The sequence below is a fragment of the Lissotriton helveticus genome, chromosome 3_1 (assembly GCF_964261635.1).
Source record: "Lissotriton helveticus chromosome 3_1, aLisHel1.1, whole genome shotgun sequence".
NCBI lineage: Eukaryota > Metazoa > Chordata > Amphibia > Caudata > Salamandridae > Lissotriton > Lissotriton helveticus.
Genome location: NC_136061.1, coordinates 1,976,317,147 through 1,976,333,078, shown reverse-complemented (window position 1 = coordinate 1,976,333,078; position 15,932 = coordinate 1,976,317,147). Strand labels below are relative to the sequence as shown.

General features: G+C 52.8%; 1 protein-coding gene across 2 annotated transcripts in view; it reads left to right on the top strand.

Annotated features, from left to right (window-relative positions):
• LRRK1 (leucine rich repeat kinase 1) overlaps positions 1 to 15,932 on the top strand; it is a 917,814-nt gene that overhangs the window by 778,726 nt on the left and 123,156 nt on the right. For both annotated transcript variants that reach the window (XM_078683102.1, XM_078683103.1), the window contains exon 28: positions 15,584 to 15,778. In XM_078683102.1, coding sequence (XP_078539228.1) covers positions 15,584 to 15,778 — 195 coding nt within the window. The remainder of the gene's footprint in view (positions 1 to 15,583; positions 15,779 to 15,932) is intronic.

Here is a 15,932-nt window from a genome sequence, read left to right as displayed (position 1 = left end):
ATCGCCCTCTAACTACGCAAGATCATCAACATCTCCTTCAAAACAGCTACATTCCCGGAAAGCTGGAAACACGCAGAAATCAACGCCCTTCTCAAGAAACCCAAGGTCGACCCCAAGGACCACCAAAATTTCCGACCGATCTACCTCCTCCCGTTCCCGGCAAAGGTCGCAGAGAAAATCGTCAACAGGCAACTAAGATGCCACCTCGAAGACAACAACATCCTGGATCCATCCCAATCCTGATTCAGACGAAACCACAGCACCGAGACCGCCCGCATCGCCGCCAAAGACGATATCAGGCGCCAACTCGACAACGGCGAAACTTCTGCCCTCATCCTCCTGGACCTCTCAGCAGCCTTCGACACGGTATGCCACTGCTCCCTAATGACACGCCTCCAAGAAGCCGGAATTCAAGATAAAGCCCTAGACTGGACCACATCCTTCCTCTCCGGCAGAACCCAGAGCGTCCGCCTCCCTCCATTCCGCTCAGAAGCCACCGACATCTGCGGCGTCCCCCAGGGCTACTCCCTGAGCCCGACGATATTCAACATCTACATGGCCCCCCTCGCACCAGTGGCCGGCCGTCACGACCTCAACATCATCTCCTACGCCGACGACACCCAGCTCATCCTCTCCCTCACCAAAGACCCCATCACCGCCAAATCCAATCTCCACGAGGGAATCAAGGCCGTCGCCGACTGGATGAGGAACAGCTGCCTGAAACTGGACGGAAGTCCTCATCCTCGGACCTTCCCCCTCAACCTGGGACGACTCCTGGTGGCCTACCACCCTAGGAACGGCACCAACCCCCACCGACCACGCTCGCAACCTGGGATTCATCCTCGACTCTTCCCTCTCCATGGCCAAACAAGTCAACGCCGTATCCTCCTCCTGCTACAACACCCTCCGCACTCTCCGCAGGTTCAACAAGTGGATCCCGACCGAAACCAGAAAAACTGTCACACAGGCCCTCGTCTGCAGTAGACTGGACTATGGCAACGCACTCTACGCAGGAATCCCAGCCAAACACCTACGACGACTACAAAGCATCCAAAACGCCTCTGCCCGACTCATCACAAACGTCTCCCGCCGCAGCCACATCACCCCCATCTGAGAGAGCTCCACTGGCTCCCCGTCAACAAGAGGATCACCTTCAAACTCCTCACCCACGCACACAAAGCACTCCACAACGCCGGACCAGCCTACCTGAACAGCAGACTGAACTTCTACACTCCCACCCGCCAGCTCCGCTAGCCTTGCTCTCGCCACCGTTTTCCGCATCCAACGAACCACCTCCGGCAGCAGATCCTTCTCCTACCTTGCCGCCAAGACCTGGAACACCCTACCCACCTACCTGCGACAGACCCAAGACCTACTCGCCTTCAAAAGACTCCTCAAGACCTGGCTCTTGAGCAGTAGCAGCCACCCCCTCCTCCCCCCCCCCGCCCCCCCAGCGCCTTGAAACCCTTACGGGTAAGTAGCGCGCTTTACAAATTTGGTTGATTGATAGAGTAGAGTGAAATATAGTGGCCTAGAGTTAAGTAGCTTAGAGTGGCGTAGAGTGTCATAGAGTAGTATAGATTTGAGTAGTGTTGTAGATTGGGGTAGAGTGACATAGAGTGTAGTGACGCAGAGTGAAGGGGTATAGAGTGCTGTAGCATAGAGTAGAGTGCCATGAAGTGACATAGCATAGAGTGGAGTAAAGTGGCGTGGAGTAGAGTGGGAGTGCATATAGTGTTGCAGAGAGGCATTAAGTGGCGTAGTGTGGATTGTCATAAAGTGAAGTGTCGTAGAGAGAAGTAGAGTGGCCTAAAGCGAAGTGGCATGAAGTAGAGTGTCTCTAAGTGGAGTGGAGTGGGATAGAGTGGAGTGAGATTGAGTGGAGTGTCATATAGCGGAGTAGTGTGGTGTAGATTGGAGTAGAGAGATGTAGCTTGGAGTAAAGTGGTGTGGTGTAGTGTAGAGTGGAGTGCCAAAGGGTGGAGTAGAGTGAAGGGGCATGTCACAGAGTGGAATAGAGTGTTGTGTAGTAGAGTGTTGTGAAGGGGCATAGATTAGATTGTCATACAATAGAGTGGAGGGTCGTAAGGTGTCATGGAGTAGAGTTACATAGAGTATGGTAGGGTGGAGTAGAGTGATGTAGAGTAGAGTCGCCTGGAATAGAGTGGAGAGGCATTGAGAGGAGTAAAATGATGTAGAGTAGAGTGGAGGGTCATAGAGTAGTATTTTCTGAAAACTGCCATATTTTAGTTGGGATTTCTACTGTGTTGGGGCATTTTAACTTACTGTGTTGAGGGTATTTTAACTTGGAAATATTTTATTCTACTATCCTTTAGCCACGCACTTTGCACTTTAGTTTGACTCGCCTGTTAGAGCGAGCAAATTGCCGGACGCCATTTTGGGTCCCTGTTGAGTTGTTTTGTCAACTAAGGATGATGTTGGCATGACCGTGCAGCAACCTCTGAAATCTGCCGTATTTTAGTTGGGATTTCTACTGTATTAAGGGCTTTTTAACTTACTGTGTTTGGGGTAATTTTATCATGTGAAGACTTTATTCTGCTATCCTTTAGCCGCGTACTTTGCACTTTTGTGTGACACCCTTCGTGAGCAAATTCCCAGTCGCCATTTTGGGTGATGGTCTAGTCTTTTTGCCACCTAAAGACTACAAAATATGAATGCTGGGGCAACTTGCCTGCCGCCCTATTTTTTCCACCAATACCGAAAAGGCATTCAATACTCTCCTGTAGTCTTATCTGTTTATGGTCCTAAGGAAGATGGTTTTCCCAAACATAGTGAAATGGATTACACTTTTACTTTCATATGCACAACCACTGGCCAGGATAGGCACAGGTCACACAATATCTTCACAGTGGGTCATACATAAAGGTACTGGAAATGAGGGACCACTATCACCCCTATTGTTTGCTCTGGTCATTGAACCCCTGATCTGCCTCTCCATACACGTAAATGGGATTGGGGCATTGCATTTCCGCATGGACACCATATATCAACCTGTGCAGATGATACCATGTTGTATCTGTGTGAACTCAAGACCTCCTTATCAGCAGCAATGTCTCTGACTACTTTTGGTAAGTTATATTGAGCAAATACTGTCTTTTCTTTTTCTTTTCTCTTCTTTTTTCGTTCTGCTCTACGGAGTGGCCTGATTGGTTGGCGGTACAACAGTCCCCTGTGACGTAAGAAACAGTCACATTACATAACGTGAGAGTCTAAATATATAGGGGCACATTGGACATCACATCTGGCAATATTGACAGGGTCATCGCGTTGGCTAGGCACTCACTAAAGTTTTCCCACGTCCACGGTCGCCCGTGGGACCTGCTGATTCTCTGGAAAAATGTTGATCCTCTCGAAGATACTATAGTACTTTGCCTGTGCTGTTCCCACTCCAGCTCTTCAAGGAGCTCAGTATTCTGCTCACTCAACTGGTGTGGGGTAAAGGGAGATTACGAATTGCCCTCTGTTAAAATATTAGGCCATTGGACAGAGGTAGAATGGGAGCTCCGAACCTTGAAGCTCATTTTCTGGCTTCCCGGTTACGGAGGTCGATGAGATGGTTATCATCGGGGAGGATACTGAACACACAGAACTTTGACCCTTGGTGTATCCTTTAACACTGTACTAGGCGGTCCTAAATAATCCTCCTGCCCTCCCCCATCATTGGCCCCGAGTAGGAAGCTGGCTCTGTATGTGATATTATCACTAGGTGGTAATACTATGCACAGAGTCCAGGGGTTCCACTAAAGTGTACAGGGCTCAATGTAAAACCCAAAGTGCTCCAAGAGTGGTACACTAGGCAAGCAGCCTTAGGCCTAACACAGAGGCGTATAATTCATTTATTGTACACACTTGATCAATATTGGCTCAAGAAGGAGATCCAGACCAATTTTATAGAACTATACTTTGTTTGACCTTTATTTTAATTCCAAGGTCTTTGTAATAAGTTAAGTATGTTTTTTGTTAAAAATACTTTTCAGGTTTCAGCAGTTCGATATTACCCTGTAGATGAAAAAAATGGTGTGATTTAACAAGCACCACTTACAGTTCCAGTTTAGTCTTAAGGGGTCTCAGGCCAACACTGCGGGCAGTGTCAGTCATGGGGGACTGGGGCACCCAAGAGGTGCAGGATTCAGTATCTATCCAGAGGCGGTCGATACGGGCTATGAGATTTAGCCTCGCGGTCCACAAAGAGCAATGAAGCGGTTGGTTTTCAGCAGACCGCCAATAATGTTACCATCACGATCAGGGCGGCTGGCTGCTGTCGATCAAATAGAGAAGTTCCACCATCGTCGGACCGTCATGGAAAGGTTGCGGTCAGGCAGGTAGGGCAAGAGTGAATGAAGGAGGCTGACAAGGCTACTTGCAGAAGAGTACGGGCTCTCGGGCACAGGGCTGAGCACAGCTCAGGTCGTGGGGCCGTGAGGATCCCTCGAGGTCGTGGAGGTCGTCCTGCTGCGAGGTGTTCTTCTGACCGGGTATAGTTGCATCGGCACACGTGCTGCTCCTTTACCACTGTGATCATGATGTTCTTTGGTAGCAGTGAGTCACGTCGACACAAGTGTTTGTCCTCACCACTGGATCTGGTACACACGTGCGACGGGTACTAGAGCCTCTCGTCTGAAGGGAGGGTCTTGGCACTTTGGTGAAGGTTGTAAGGTCTCTGGGGTTTCTTGGAGACCTTGCAGAGTTTCTGGAAGAATAGCAGATCCAGTGGTCGAACCAGTTGCAGGTGGCAGGGTTCTTGCCGGGGTTAGTCTGTAGCGGTTCAGGTCCTGGTCCAGCAGCGGTTGGCTTCCATCTTCTTTTTTGGTCTGTCGAATCTGAGTACCAGGTCTGGGGCAGCCGCCTAAATACTAAATTAAGGAGGTATTTTAGGGGAGTAGGTTATAGGGCCAATGGACACCTCACCTGGGGTGACTACATCCTCTATTATGCTACCCTCCAGTGGGAGGGTCATAGCCCTGATTGGAGAGGTCCCTCCATCTTTAAGATGGCTGGGACTGAAAGTTGTGCTTCACCTCGCTTCTCCAACATTAGGGGTGGAGTTGGCAGAAGTGGGGGTGTACACCAGGGGCAACCATATGCTGCTAGCAGCAGAGGCTGGGGATTACATTACAAATGTGACAGGCCTTTGAAGCTTCCCCCTTCAAGCATTCCCCCATCCTGGGGAGGAGGCATGACACTTCTGCCCAGGATGGTCATTGTTCCAGTTTCCAGAGAGCAGGGGCTCTCTACCCTTGGGTCCAGAAACATGTCTAGTGGTGGCTGGCTGCCTACAGCTGGTCAGAGACCACTCCAGGGTTGAAAGGTATTCATGGGGCACCTCTGAGGTGCCCTCCGGGTACACGGTACAATACATCCCACACTGGTCTCAGTGTGGATTTATTGAAAGGAGTACAAAACACCCATGTATTCAGTGAAGCCATCATGGTGCTGTGGAACTCGAGTTGTCGAGTTCCCAGCCCATGTACTCTCTATGGCTGCATTGTCGCTTACAATATTAGGAAATGGTGCCCAATATTGTAATTGTAGGGGCCTAGCTGCTCATGCAAACCTGCCCTTGCAAGTAGTATAGTGCACCTTGCCGTACGGCTGTGAGGCCTGCTAGAGCAGTGACTTACCTAAGCTGTCAGGAAGTGCTAACTGACATGGCACCCAGTCATGGTGTCATGTCGACTTTGTCATTTTCTCCCTCTCAGGGTCATGTAGGCTGTAATGGTAGTGGCATTCTCCCAGTGAAGGGGGTCCCAATGGACCCTCTTCAGCCCCCAGGTCCTAGGTACCCAGGGTACCATTTACTAGGAACTTACAGTGGGCAGAAGTACCAATTGGGGGTTTGTTTTAGGGAAGGAGCACTGGCCCAGAGGATCTGGTTGACCGGGACCCTGTGCACTATATTTGAAACACGCATCAAAACCAGGAAAAAAGTGGAGGGCTAACCATGTTAAAGAGGAACTTTCTCCCACCCGGGCTGTGACAGTTGCCAGACAGTGCTCGCAACGACTGTGGAGGTGATTGAGGTCCTACGAGCGGTACGCATCAGAGACCCTGCTCTGTCTACTCACACAATTTAAGATGGTAGTCAAAGCGCATAACCACCATCGTTGGACAGATGCTGGCATGAGTGTAGTTGGATTTGTATTCTAATCGGACACTGCAGACATGTGACACCCTTGCAGATCATCAGTGCCAGTTTCTTACTCATAGTGCCCTGAAGATGGCAGCCCAGAAAACTTGGGGACAAGCCTATATATAGCCACCTAGGAACACCACATTGCAGGTGATAATGGCACACAAGACATGCAGACAAGCCATATTTCATCTTTAGGCTATTGTTCATACTGCTCTGCAGGTAGGGTCGACCGATGAAAGGACATGCTGGAACGAGACAATTGGTGAGGATTTTTCAAACAAAGAGTGGGACAAAATATTGTTATACACCAAGAAAGCCACCCATAATCCCAGGTTTAAGATTGCTCAACTGAACTATTTGCACCAGACATTTTTGACCCCAGAAAGAATAGCCTAAATATACCCGGGTTCGGCTGATGCTTGCTCCAGATATCAAATGCAGCGTGCTGATTTTATTCACTGGTCATTTCCTATTGGGCACAGGTGCTAGAGATTTATCTGAAATATCAGGGAAATCGTTAGCCTAAGATTCAGGTTTGCCTCCTAGGTAAAATGTGCAGACCAAAAACAGATAGGCAGATTCCCAAGTTTCTAGAACTAGCCCTGGTTCTGGCTAGATGGGTTATTGCTATGGTTTAGAAAGCTAGGCAGCCACCAGAAATGCAGCAGCAGGCACATGTCCAGAAAGGGACGAGGGCGGAAATAGCGGTCATAAAGGATAGTCCTATGGCAGACGTAGTGGCCACAATCAGGCTTAATGGGGCACGATACCCCTAACAACCAGCTAAGATTGTCGAAAGACCCCAGTAGGCTCCACCGGGGTACTGAGTTGCTCTGACCTGCCTGTTATATCGATGCAAAGGCAGAGTGTGACCCTTTGACTACTGCATGTTAATGTGCCTGCCTGTATTCATATGCCAGTAATTGGTTGTCGAAGAGACGCACCCTTTTTCCTGTTGTTGAAGAGACCACACTCAATAGGTATATGGGCCTCACCCCCCGCCCCCCATATGTACACCCTATACTCTCACTTGTTGTGTCGATTGTGTAGAGGCAGATGCTAAATTAACACACACAATCCATGAGATCAAAATTGTTTTTTCATTGTTCTCTTATAATTGCTTCAAAGTCATTCTTGGTAAATGTAACGATAAAGAATATTGCTGTGCATGCTCTCTGATGATACTTGAATATTGTATGAATCTTTTTTTTTCTGTAGTGCTTTATCTGATAACTTTTTTCCCTGTCTGGAAGACAGTGTCACCTTTTATGGAAAAAATCTTAATAAAAAAAAGGTCTAGGTGTATCACACAGCATGAGTTAATGCCTCACTCGCTGGCATATCAAACTTGATCAATTTATAATTATATTACACAGTATAACAATTATACTTAACAATCTATTCTTACTGCTCTAAAGGAACCATATTAGCTGAACAGTGTATATTCAAAAATCAAAAGAAAGATAGATGATCACATTAGAAACAAGCATTGGCATAGCCAATAGGTCTCGCCTTAGGGCACTTATAAGTGTTTAGTTATCCAGCACAATATCCTTGGTGCAACAACATCAAGTGTTGCATGGCTAAACACTTATAAGGTCTCAAAGGCGAGACCTATTGGCTATGCCAATGCTTGTTTTGAGTAAGTGGCTTGTGCAGGTATGGCACTGTGAGTTAGAGATGATGTGAGTGCTTTTACAGGAGCCCCTGTGACATTGCGCCTCTTTAAAACTTATCTTGGGTCTGGTGTAATGCTTCTAGCCCCTATTCCCGTCTTCTCGCACCCTATGCATCCTTAAATGTCCCATGTACTGCCGGGGTTGACAATCCTATTACCTCTGCCCTCCAGTGACACTTTACCCGTCACAGGTGGTGGTGGATGTGGTGGTGCTCGTGGACATGGACATGGTGGTGGACGTGGTGGTGGTGGACATGGTGGTGGTGGTGGAAGTGATGGTGGACGTGGTGGATGTGGTGGTGGTGGACGTGGTGGTGGATGTGGTGGTGGCGGTGATGGTGGATGTTGTGGTGGACGTGGTAGACATGTTGATGGTGGTTGACGTGGTTGACATGGTGGTGGTGGACGTGGTTGTGGTGGTGGACGTGGTTGTGGTGGTGGACGTGGTTGTGGTGGTGGATGTGGTGGTGGTGGACATGGTGGTGGACATGGTGGTAGTGGTGGACATAGTGGTGGACGTGGTTGTGGATGGGGTGGTGGTGGACATGGTAGTGGTGGACGTGGTGGTAGTGGACATGGTGGTGGTGGACATGGTGGTGGTGGATGTGGTGGTGGTGGACGTGGTGGTGGTGGAGGATGTGGTGGAGGATGTGGTGGTGGATGTGGTGGTGGTGAACGTGGTGGTGGCGGACGTGGTGGTGCATGTGATGGTGGACGTGGTTGTGGTGGCAGACTTGGTGCTGGTGGACATGGTGGTGGTGGACGTGGTTTTGGTGGACGTGGTTTTGGTGGACGTGGTGGTGGATGTGGTGGTGGTGATCGTGGTGGTAGCGGACGTGGTGGTGGATGTGATGGTGGACGTGGTTGTGGTGGATGTGGTGGATGTGGTGGTGGTGGTGGACGTAATGGTGTTGGTGGACGTGGTGGTCATGGATGTGGTGGTGGTGGAGGACGTGGTGGTGGACGTGGTAGTGGTGGACGTGGTGGTGGTGGACGTGGTGGTGGTGGATGTGGTGGTGGACATGGTGGTGGTGGACGTGGTGGACGTGGTGGTGGTGGTGGACATGGTGGTGGTGGATGTGGTGGTGGTGGTGGTGGACGTGGTGGTGGTGGATGTGGTGGTGGTGAATGTGGTGGTGGTGGTGGACGTGGTGGTGGTGGACGTGGTGGTGGATGTGGTGGTGGACATGGTGGTGATGGTGGATGTTGTGGTGGACGTGGTTCTGAATGTGGTGGTGGTGGATGTGGTGGCATGTGTGGACGTGGTGGTGGTGGACTTGGTGATGGTGGTGGACATGGTGAAGGTGGTGGACATGGTAGTGGTGGACGTGGTGGTAGACATGGTTGTGGTGGACATGGTGGTGGTGGTGGATGTGGTGGTGGATGTGCTGGTGGTGGATGTAGTGGTGGACATGGTGGTGGTTGTGGTGGTGGAAGTGGTGGTGGTGGACATAGTGGTGGTGGTGGACATGGTTGTGGTGGTGGATGTGGTGTTGGATGTGGTGGTGGTGGACATGGTGGTGGATGTGGTGGTGGTGGACGTGGTGGTGGTGGTGGACGTGGTTGTGGATGTAGTGGTGGAGGACGTGGTGGTGGTGGACATGGTGGTGGTGGACATGGTGGTGGATGTGGACGTGGTGATGGACATGGTGGTGGTGGACATGGTGGAGGTGGTGGACATGGTAGTGGTGGACGTGGTTGTGGTGGTGGACGTGGTGGTGGTGGTGGACGTGGTGGTGGTGGATGTGGTGGTGGCGGACGTGGTGGTGGAAGTGATGGTGGATGGGGTTGTGGTGGTGGACTTGGTGGTGGTGGACGAGGTGGTGGACATGGTGGTGGTGGACGTGGTTTTGGTGGATGTGGTGGTGGTGGCGGACGTGGTGGTGGATGTGATGGTGGACGTGGTTGTGGTGGTGGACTTGGTGGTGGTGGACGTAATAGTGGTGTTGGTGGACGTGGTGGTCGTGGATGTGGTGGAGGACGTGGCGGTTCTGGACGTTGTAGTGGTGGATGTGGTGGTGGTGGCTGTGGTGGTGGTGGATGTGGTGGTTGACATGGTTGTGGTGGTGGACGTGGTGGTGATGGTGGACATGGTGGTGGACGTGGTTCTGGATGTAGTGGTGGAGGATGTGGTGGTGGTGGTGGATGTGGTGGCGGATGTGGACGTGGTGATGGTGGACTTGGTGGTGGACATGGTGGAGGTGGTGGACATGGTAGTGGTGGACGTGGTGGTAGACGTGGTTGTGGTGGGCATGGTGGTGGACGTGGTGGTGGATGTGCTGGTGGTGGATGTAGTGGTGGATGTGGTGGTGTACATGGTGGTGGTTGTGGTGGTGGACGTGGTGGTGGAAGTGGTGGTGGTGGACATAGTGGTGGTGGACATGGTTGTGGTGGTGGACATGGATGTGGTGGTGGATGTGGTGGTGGTGGACATGGTGGTGGATGTGGTGGTGGTGGTGGACGTGGTTGTGGATGTAGTGGTGGAGGACATGCTGGTGGTGGACATGGTGGTGGATGTGGACGTGGTGGTGGATGTGGTGGTGGTGGACATGGTGGAGGTGGTGGACATGGTACTGGTGGACGTGGTGGTCGTGGATGTGGTGGTGGTGGACGTGGTGGTGAACGTGGTGGTGGTGGCGGACGTGGTGGTGGATGGGGTTGTGGTGGTGGACTTGGTGGTGGTGGACATGGTGGTGGTGGACATGGTGGTGGTGGACGTGGTTGTGGTGGATGTGGTGGTGGATGTGGTGGTGGTGAATGTGGTGGTGGCGGACGTGGTGGTGGACGTGGTTGTGCTGGTGGACTTGGTGGTGGTGAACCTGGTGGTGGACATGGTGGTAGACGTGGTGGTGGATGTGGTGGTGGTGGACGTAATAGTGGTGTTGGTGGACGTGGTGGTGGTGGATGTGGTGGAGGACGTGGCGGTGCTGGACGTGGTAGTGGTGGACGTGGTGGTGGTGGTGGTGGATGTGGTGGTTGACGTGGTGGTGGTAGATGTGGTGGTGGTGGTGGTGGTGGTAGTGGGCGTGGTGGTGGTGGACGTGGTGGTCGTGGTGGATGTGGTGGTGGTGGTGGACGTAATAGTGGTGTTGGTGGACGTGGTGGTTGTGGATGTGGTGGAGGATGTGGCGGTGCTGGACGTGGTGGTGGACGTGGTAGTGGTGGACGTGGTAGTGGTGGACGTGGTGGTGGTGGATGTGGTGGTTGACATGGTGGTGGTGGTGGTGGTGGACGTGGTGGTGGTGGTGGACGTGGTGGTGGACTTGGTGGTGGATGTGGTGGTGGACGTGGTGGTGGTGGGGGACGTGGTGGTGGATGTGGTGGTGGACGTGGTGGTGGTGGACATGGTGGTAGAGGTGGTGGGGATGTGGTGGTGGACGTGGTGGTGATGGTGGACATGGTGGTGGTCGAGGACATGGTGGTGGACGTGGTTGTGGATGTGGTGGTGGAGGATGTGGTGGTGGTGGACGTGGTGGTGGATGTGGACGTGGTGGTGGACATGGTGGAGGTGGTGGACATGGTAGTGGTGGACGTGGTGGATGTGGTGGTGGTGGATTTTGTGGTGGTGGATGTGGTGGTGGTGGAGGATGTAGTGGTGAACGTGGTGGTGGCTGATGTGGTGGTGGACGTGGGTGCGGTGGTGGACTTGGTGGCAGACGTGGTTTTGGTGGGCGTGGATGTGGTGGTACACGTAATAGTGGTGTTGGATGTGGTGGTGGTGGTGGTGGACGTGGTAGTGGTGGATGTGGTGGTGGTGGTGGTGGATGTGGTGGTGGATGTGGTGGTGGACATGGTTGTGGTGGTGGTGGACGTGGTGGTGGACATGGTGGTGGACGTGGTGGTGGTGGTGGACCTGGTGGTGGTGAACGTGGTGGTGGATGTGGTGGTGGTGAATGTGGTGCTGGTGGCGGCAGACGTGGTGGATGTGGTGCTGGTGGTGGTGGACGACGTGGTGGTGGTGGTGGACATGGTGGTGGTGGTTTACGTGGTAGACATGGTGGTGGTGCACGTGGTGGTGGTGGACGTGGTGGTGAATGTGGTGGTGGACATGTTGGATGTGGAGGTGGTGGACATGGTGGTGGACATCGTGGTGGTGGATGTGATGGTGGATGTGGTGGTGGTGGACGTGGTGGTGAACATGGTGGTGGTTGACGTGGTGGACATGGTGGTGGTGGCGGCGGACGTGGTAGCGGATTGGGTGGACGTGGTGGTGGTGGACATGGTGGTGGTGGATGTGGTGGTGGTGGACGTTATGGTGGACGTGGTGGTGGTGGTGGACGTGGTGGTGGTGGTGGGGGACATGGTGGTGGTGGACGTGGTGGTGGTGGGGGTGGACATGGACATGGTTGTGGTGGACGTAGTGCACATGGTGGTTGTGGATGTGGTGGACATGGTGGTGGATGTGGTGGTGGACGTGGTTGTGGTGGTAGACGTGGTGGTGGACATGGCGGTGATAGACGTGGTTTTGGTGGACGTGGTGGTGATGGATGTGGTGGTGGTGCTGGACGTAAAAGTGGTGTTGGATGTGGTGGTGGACGTGACGGTGGTGGATGTGGTGGTGGAGGACATGGCGGAGGTGTACATGGTGGTAGATGTAGTGGTGAACGTGGTGGCTGTGGTGGCGGTCAATGTGGTGGTGCTCATGGTTGTGGTGGTGGTGGACGTGGTGGTGGACATGGTGGTGGTGGACGTGGTGGTGGACATGGTGGTGGTGGCGGATGTGGTGGTGGTGGATGCGGTGGTGGACATGGTGGTGGTGGACGTGGTGGTGGACATGGTGGTGGTGGTGGATGTGGTGGTGGTGGATGCGGTGGTGGACATGGTGGTGGTGGACGTGGTGGTGGACGTGGTGGTGGTGGATGTGGTGGTGGTGGACGTGGTGGTGGACCTGGTGGTGGTGGACGTGGTGGTGGTGGTGGACATGGTGTTGGTGGACGTGGTGCTGGTGGCGGTGGATGTGGTGCTGGTGGCAGTGGCTGTGGGGTGGTGGTGGACATGGTGGTGGTGGACATGGTGGTGGTGGTTTACGTGGTGGACATGGTAGTGGTGGGGGTGCAAGTGGTGGTGGTGGACGTGGTGGTGGATGTGGTTGTGGCGGTGGACATGGTGGTGGATGTGGTGGTGGTGGACGCGGTGCTGGTGGACATGGTGGTGGTGGATATGATGGTGGTGGTGGTGGTCGTGGTGGTGGATGTGGTGGTGGAGGCGGCGGACGTGGTGGTGAATGTGGTGGATGTTGTGGTGGTGGACATGGTGGTGGTGGATGTTGTGGTGGTGGACATGGTGGACGTGGTGGTGGTGGTGGACGTGGTGGTGTTGGTGGACGTGGTGGTGGTGGACGTGGTGGTGGTGGTGGACGTGGTGGTGGACGTGGTGGTGTTGGTGGACGTGGTGGTGGTGGACGTGGTGGACATGGTGGTGGTGGACGTGGTGGACATGGTGGTTGTGGATGTGGTGGACATGGTGGTTGTGGATGTGGTGGACATGGTGGTGGATGTGGTGGTGGACATGGTAGTGATGGTGGATTTGGTGATGGAGGACGTGGTTGTGGTGGTGGACATGGTGGTGGTGGTGGACATGGTGGTGGTGGACATGGTGGGGTAGACATGGAGGGGGTGGACGTGGTGGTGGTGGTGGATGTGGTGGTGGTGGATTTGGTGGTGGACGTGGTGGTGGTGGTGGATGTGGTGGAGGATGTGGTGGTGGACGTGGTGGGGGTGGAAGATGTGGTTGTGGTGGTGGTGGAAATGGTGGTGGACGTGGTGGTGGTGGACTTGGTGGTGGCGGATGTGGTGGTGGTGGACATGGTGGTGGCGGATGTGTGTGGTGGTGGATGTGATGGTGGACGTGGTTGTGGTGGTGGACTTAGTGATGGACATGGTGGTAGTGGACTTGGTGGTGGTGGATGTGGTGGATGTGGTGATGCTGGACGTAATAGTGGTGTTGGTTGAATTGGGGTGGTGGTGGTGGAGGAAGTGGCAATGGTGGGCGTGGTGGTGGAGGACATGGTGGTGGTGGCTGTGGTGTTGGTAGATGTGATAGTGGACATGGATGTGGTGGTGGTGGACGTGGTGGGGACAAGGTTGTGGTGGATGCGGTTGTGGTGGACGTGGTGGTGGATGTGGTGGTGGTGGACGTGGTGGTGGTGGTGGTGGTGGACATGGTGGTGGTGGATGTGGTGGTGGTGGACGTGGTGTTGGTGGACGTGGTGGTGGTGGTGGTGGACGTGGTGGTTGTGGTGGTGGTGGTGGACATGGTGATGGTGAACGTGGTGGTGGACGTGGTTGTGGTGGTGGATGTGGTGCTGGTGGCGTCGGACATGGTGGTGGTGGTGGATGTGGTGCTGGTGGTGGATGTGGTGCTAGTGGTGGACGTGGTGGTGGTGGACGTGGTGGTGGTGGATGTGGTGGTGGTGGTGGATGTGGTGGACGTGCTGGTGGTGGTGGACGTGGTGGACATGGTGGTGGTGGACGTGGTGGACATGGTGGTGGTGGACATGGTGGACATGGTGGTGGTGGACATGGTGGTGGTGGGGATGTGGTAGTGGTGAACGTGGTGGAGGTGGTGGATGTGGTGGTGGACATGGTGGTGGATGACTATTGGGTAGGAGGGTTCTGGCAGAATGCGAAAGGAGAGGAGGATCTCGAAGGGGGCACATAGAAGGGCAGAAAGAGGCCGAATATTAGAAATAAGCCACAGCATCGCTCTGGTTGATGTTTCGGAGGTAGGAGGGGTGTTTTGTGCAAAAAGGCATTACGGCGCTCTAGTAAATAAATAAATAAAACAAGCGCGGTACGTAAAAGTGAAAGCGACCACGTTTGGAGATGAAAGTGCACGCTGTGCTTAATGAGCCATGACAAGGGAGGAAAGCAGCGCTCGCTCACGCGGACCCTAGCCAGGGCAGAGAGAAGGAGGACATGCACCCGCCTTTGGCCAATTGTGTGCTGCCTTTCTTAGAAAGACTCATGCAAAGGCCAATAGCGGTGAAGAAAACAAAAGCACAGGCACGAGCTTGTGTTCCGAAGTTTAACACCTGGCGTGCGGCGCCGATTTCCCCCCGGTGCTGGACATTCCATTCCTGGGTGTGGTCGTGACGGAACCATTCCGTCATCAGCACAGCTCAACCGTGACTGATGACGGAATGGTTCCGTCACAAGCATCGAAGGGGTTAAAGCCCTTATTAAATGTCTCGCAGTGCAGCGCATGCGCACTGGCTCAGGCGGGACCTAAAAGGTGGCAGGAAGGCATCACAGAGGCTGGACTATGCTTGAGTGTTTGTCTACCGTCCCTCTGAGTTAACCCATGGGGCCACCTCAGTCTGATCTTTTTGGCTTACTAAATCTTGCGGGGCACATGAGTACCCCTTAAATGGAGACGAAGCTGACAATTACAACTACGTTGGTACCCTCCTCAAGGCTTCTGTTTCCGGATACTCACTGGTTACTTCTAATTGTCTTTGTACAATTTGTTGAATATTCTGGATTTGTTTTGAAAGTGTAGAGTAAAATCAGGTACTTGATTTGGCCAGGTCCTTCTTAGGAGATGTGCATGGCATTTTATAAAAGCATATGGGGGGTCCTTCTTTGTGAGTACCGGTTCATAAGTCAGAATTTTGAAAGAGTCCGTTCAATCTTGAATATTTTGGTTGGATAAATCAAAATGTTGACGAAATATATGGCCTAGCGTTTATTCTAAAATACATGTGTGAACAATCAAGTCTATTACTGTATGTCATGCATTTTCTCGTATAGGTGGACATGTTCTCCTACGGTATGGTCTTGTATGAACTGCTTTCTGGGCAGCGGCCAGCACTGGGTCATCATCAGCTTCAGATTGCCAAGAAATTGTCCAAAGGTATCCGTCCAATACTGGGGCGACCAGAGGAAGTACAGTTCCACCGACTGCAAACTTTGATGATAGAATGTTGGGATACCAAACCTGAAAAGGTAACTCACTATTATGCAAGACTGTGTACTGTTATCAATAAATTAGGTTGCCTACAGCAACAAAAAAAGTGGCCTAAAATGCATGCTTACATCATATAATTCATGCCACCAGCATAAAAAACAGTACTGTCTATTTGAGGAGCACTGCTTATGA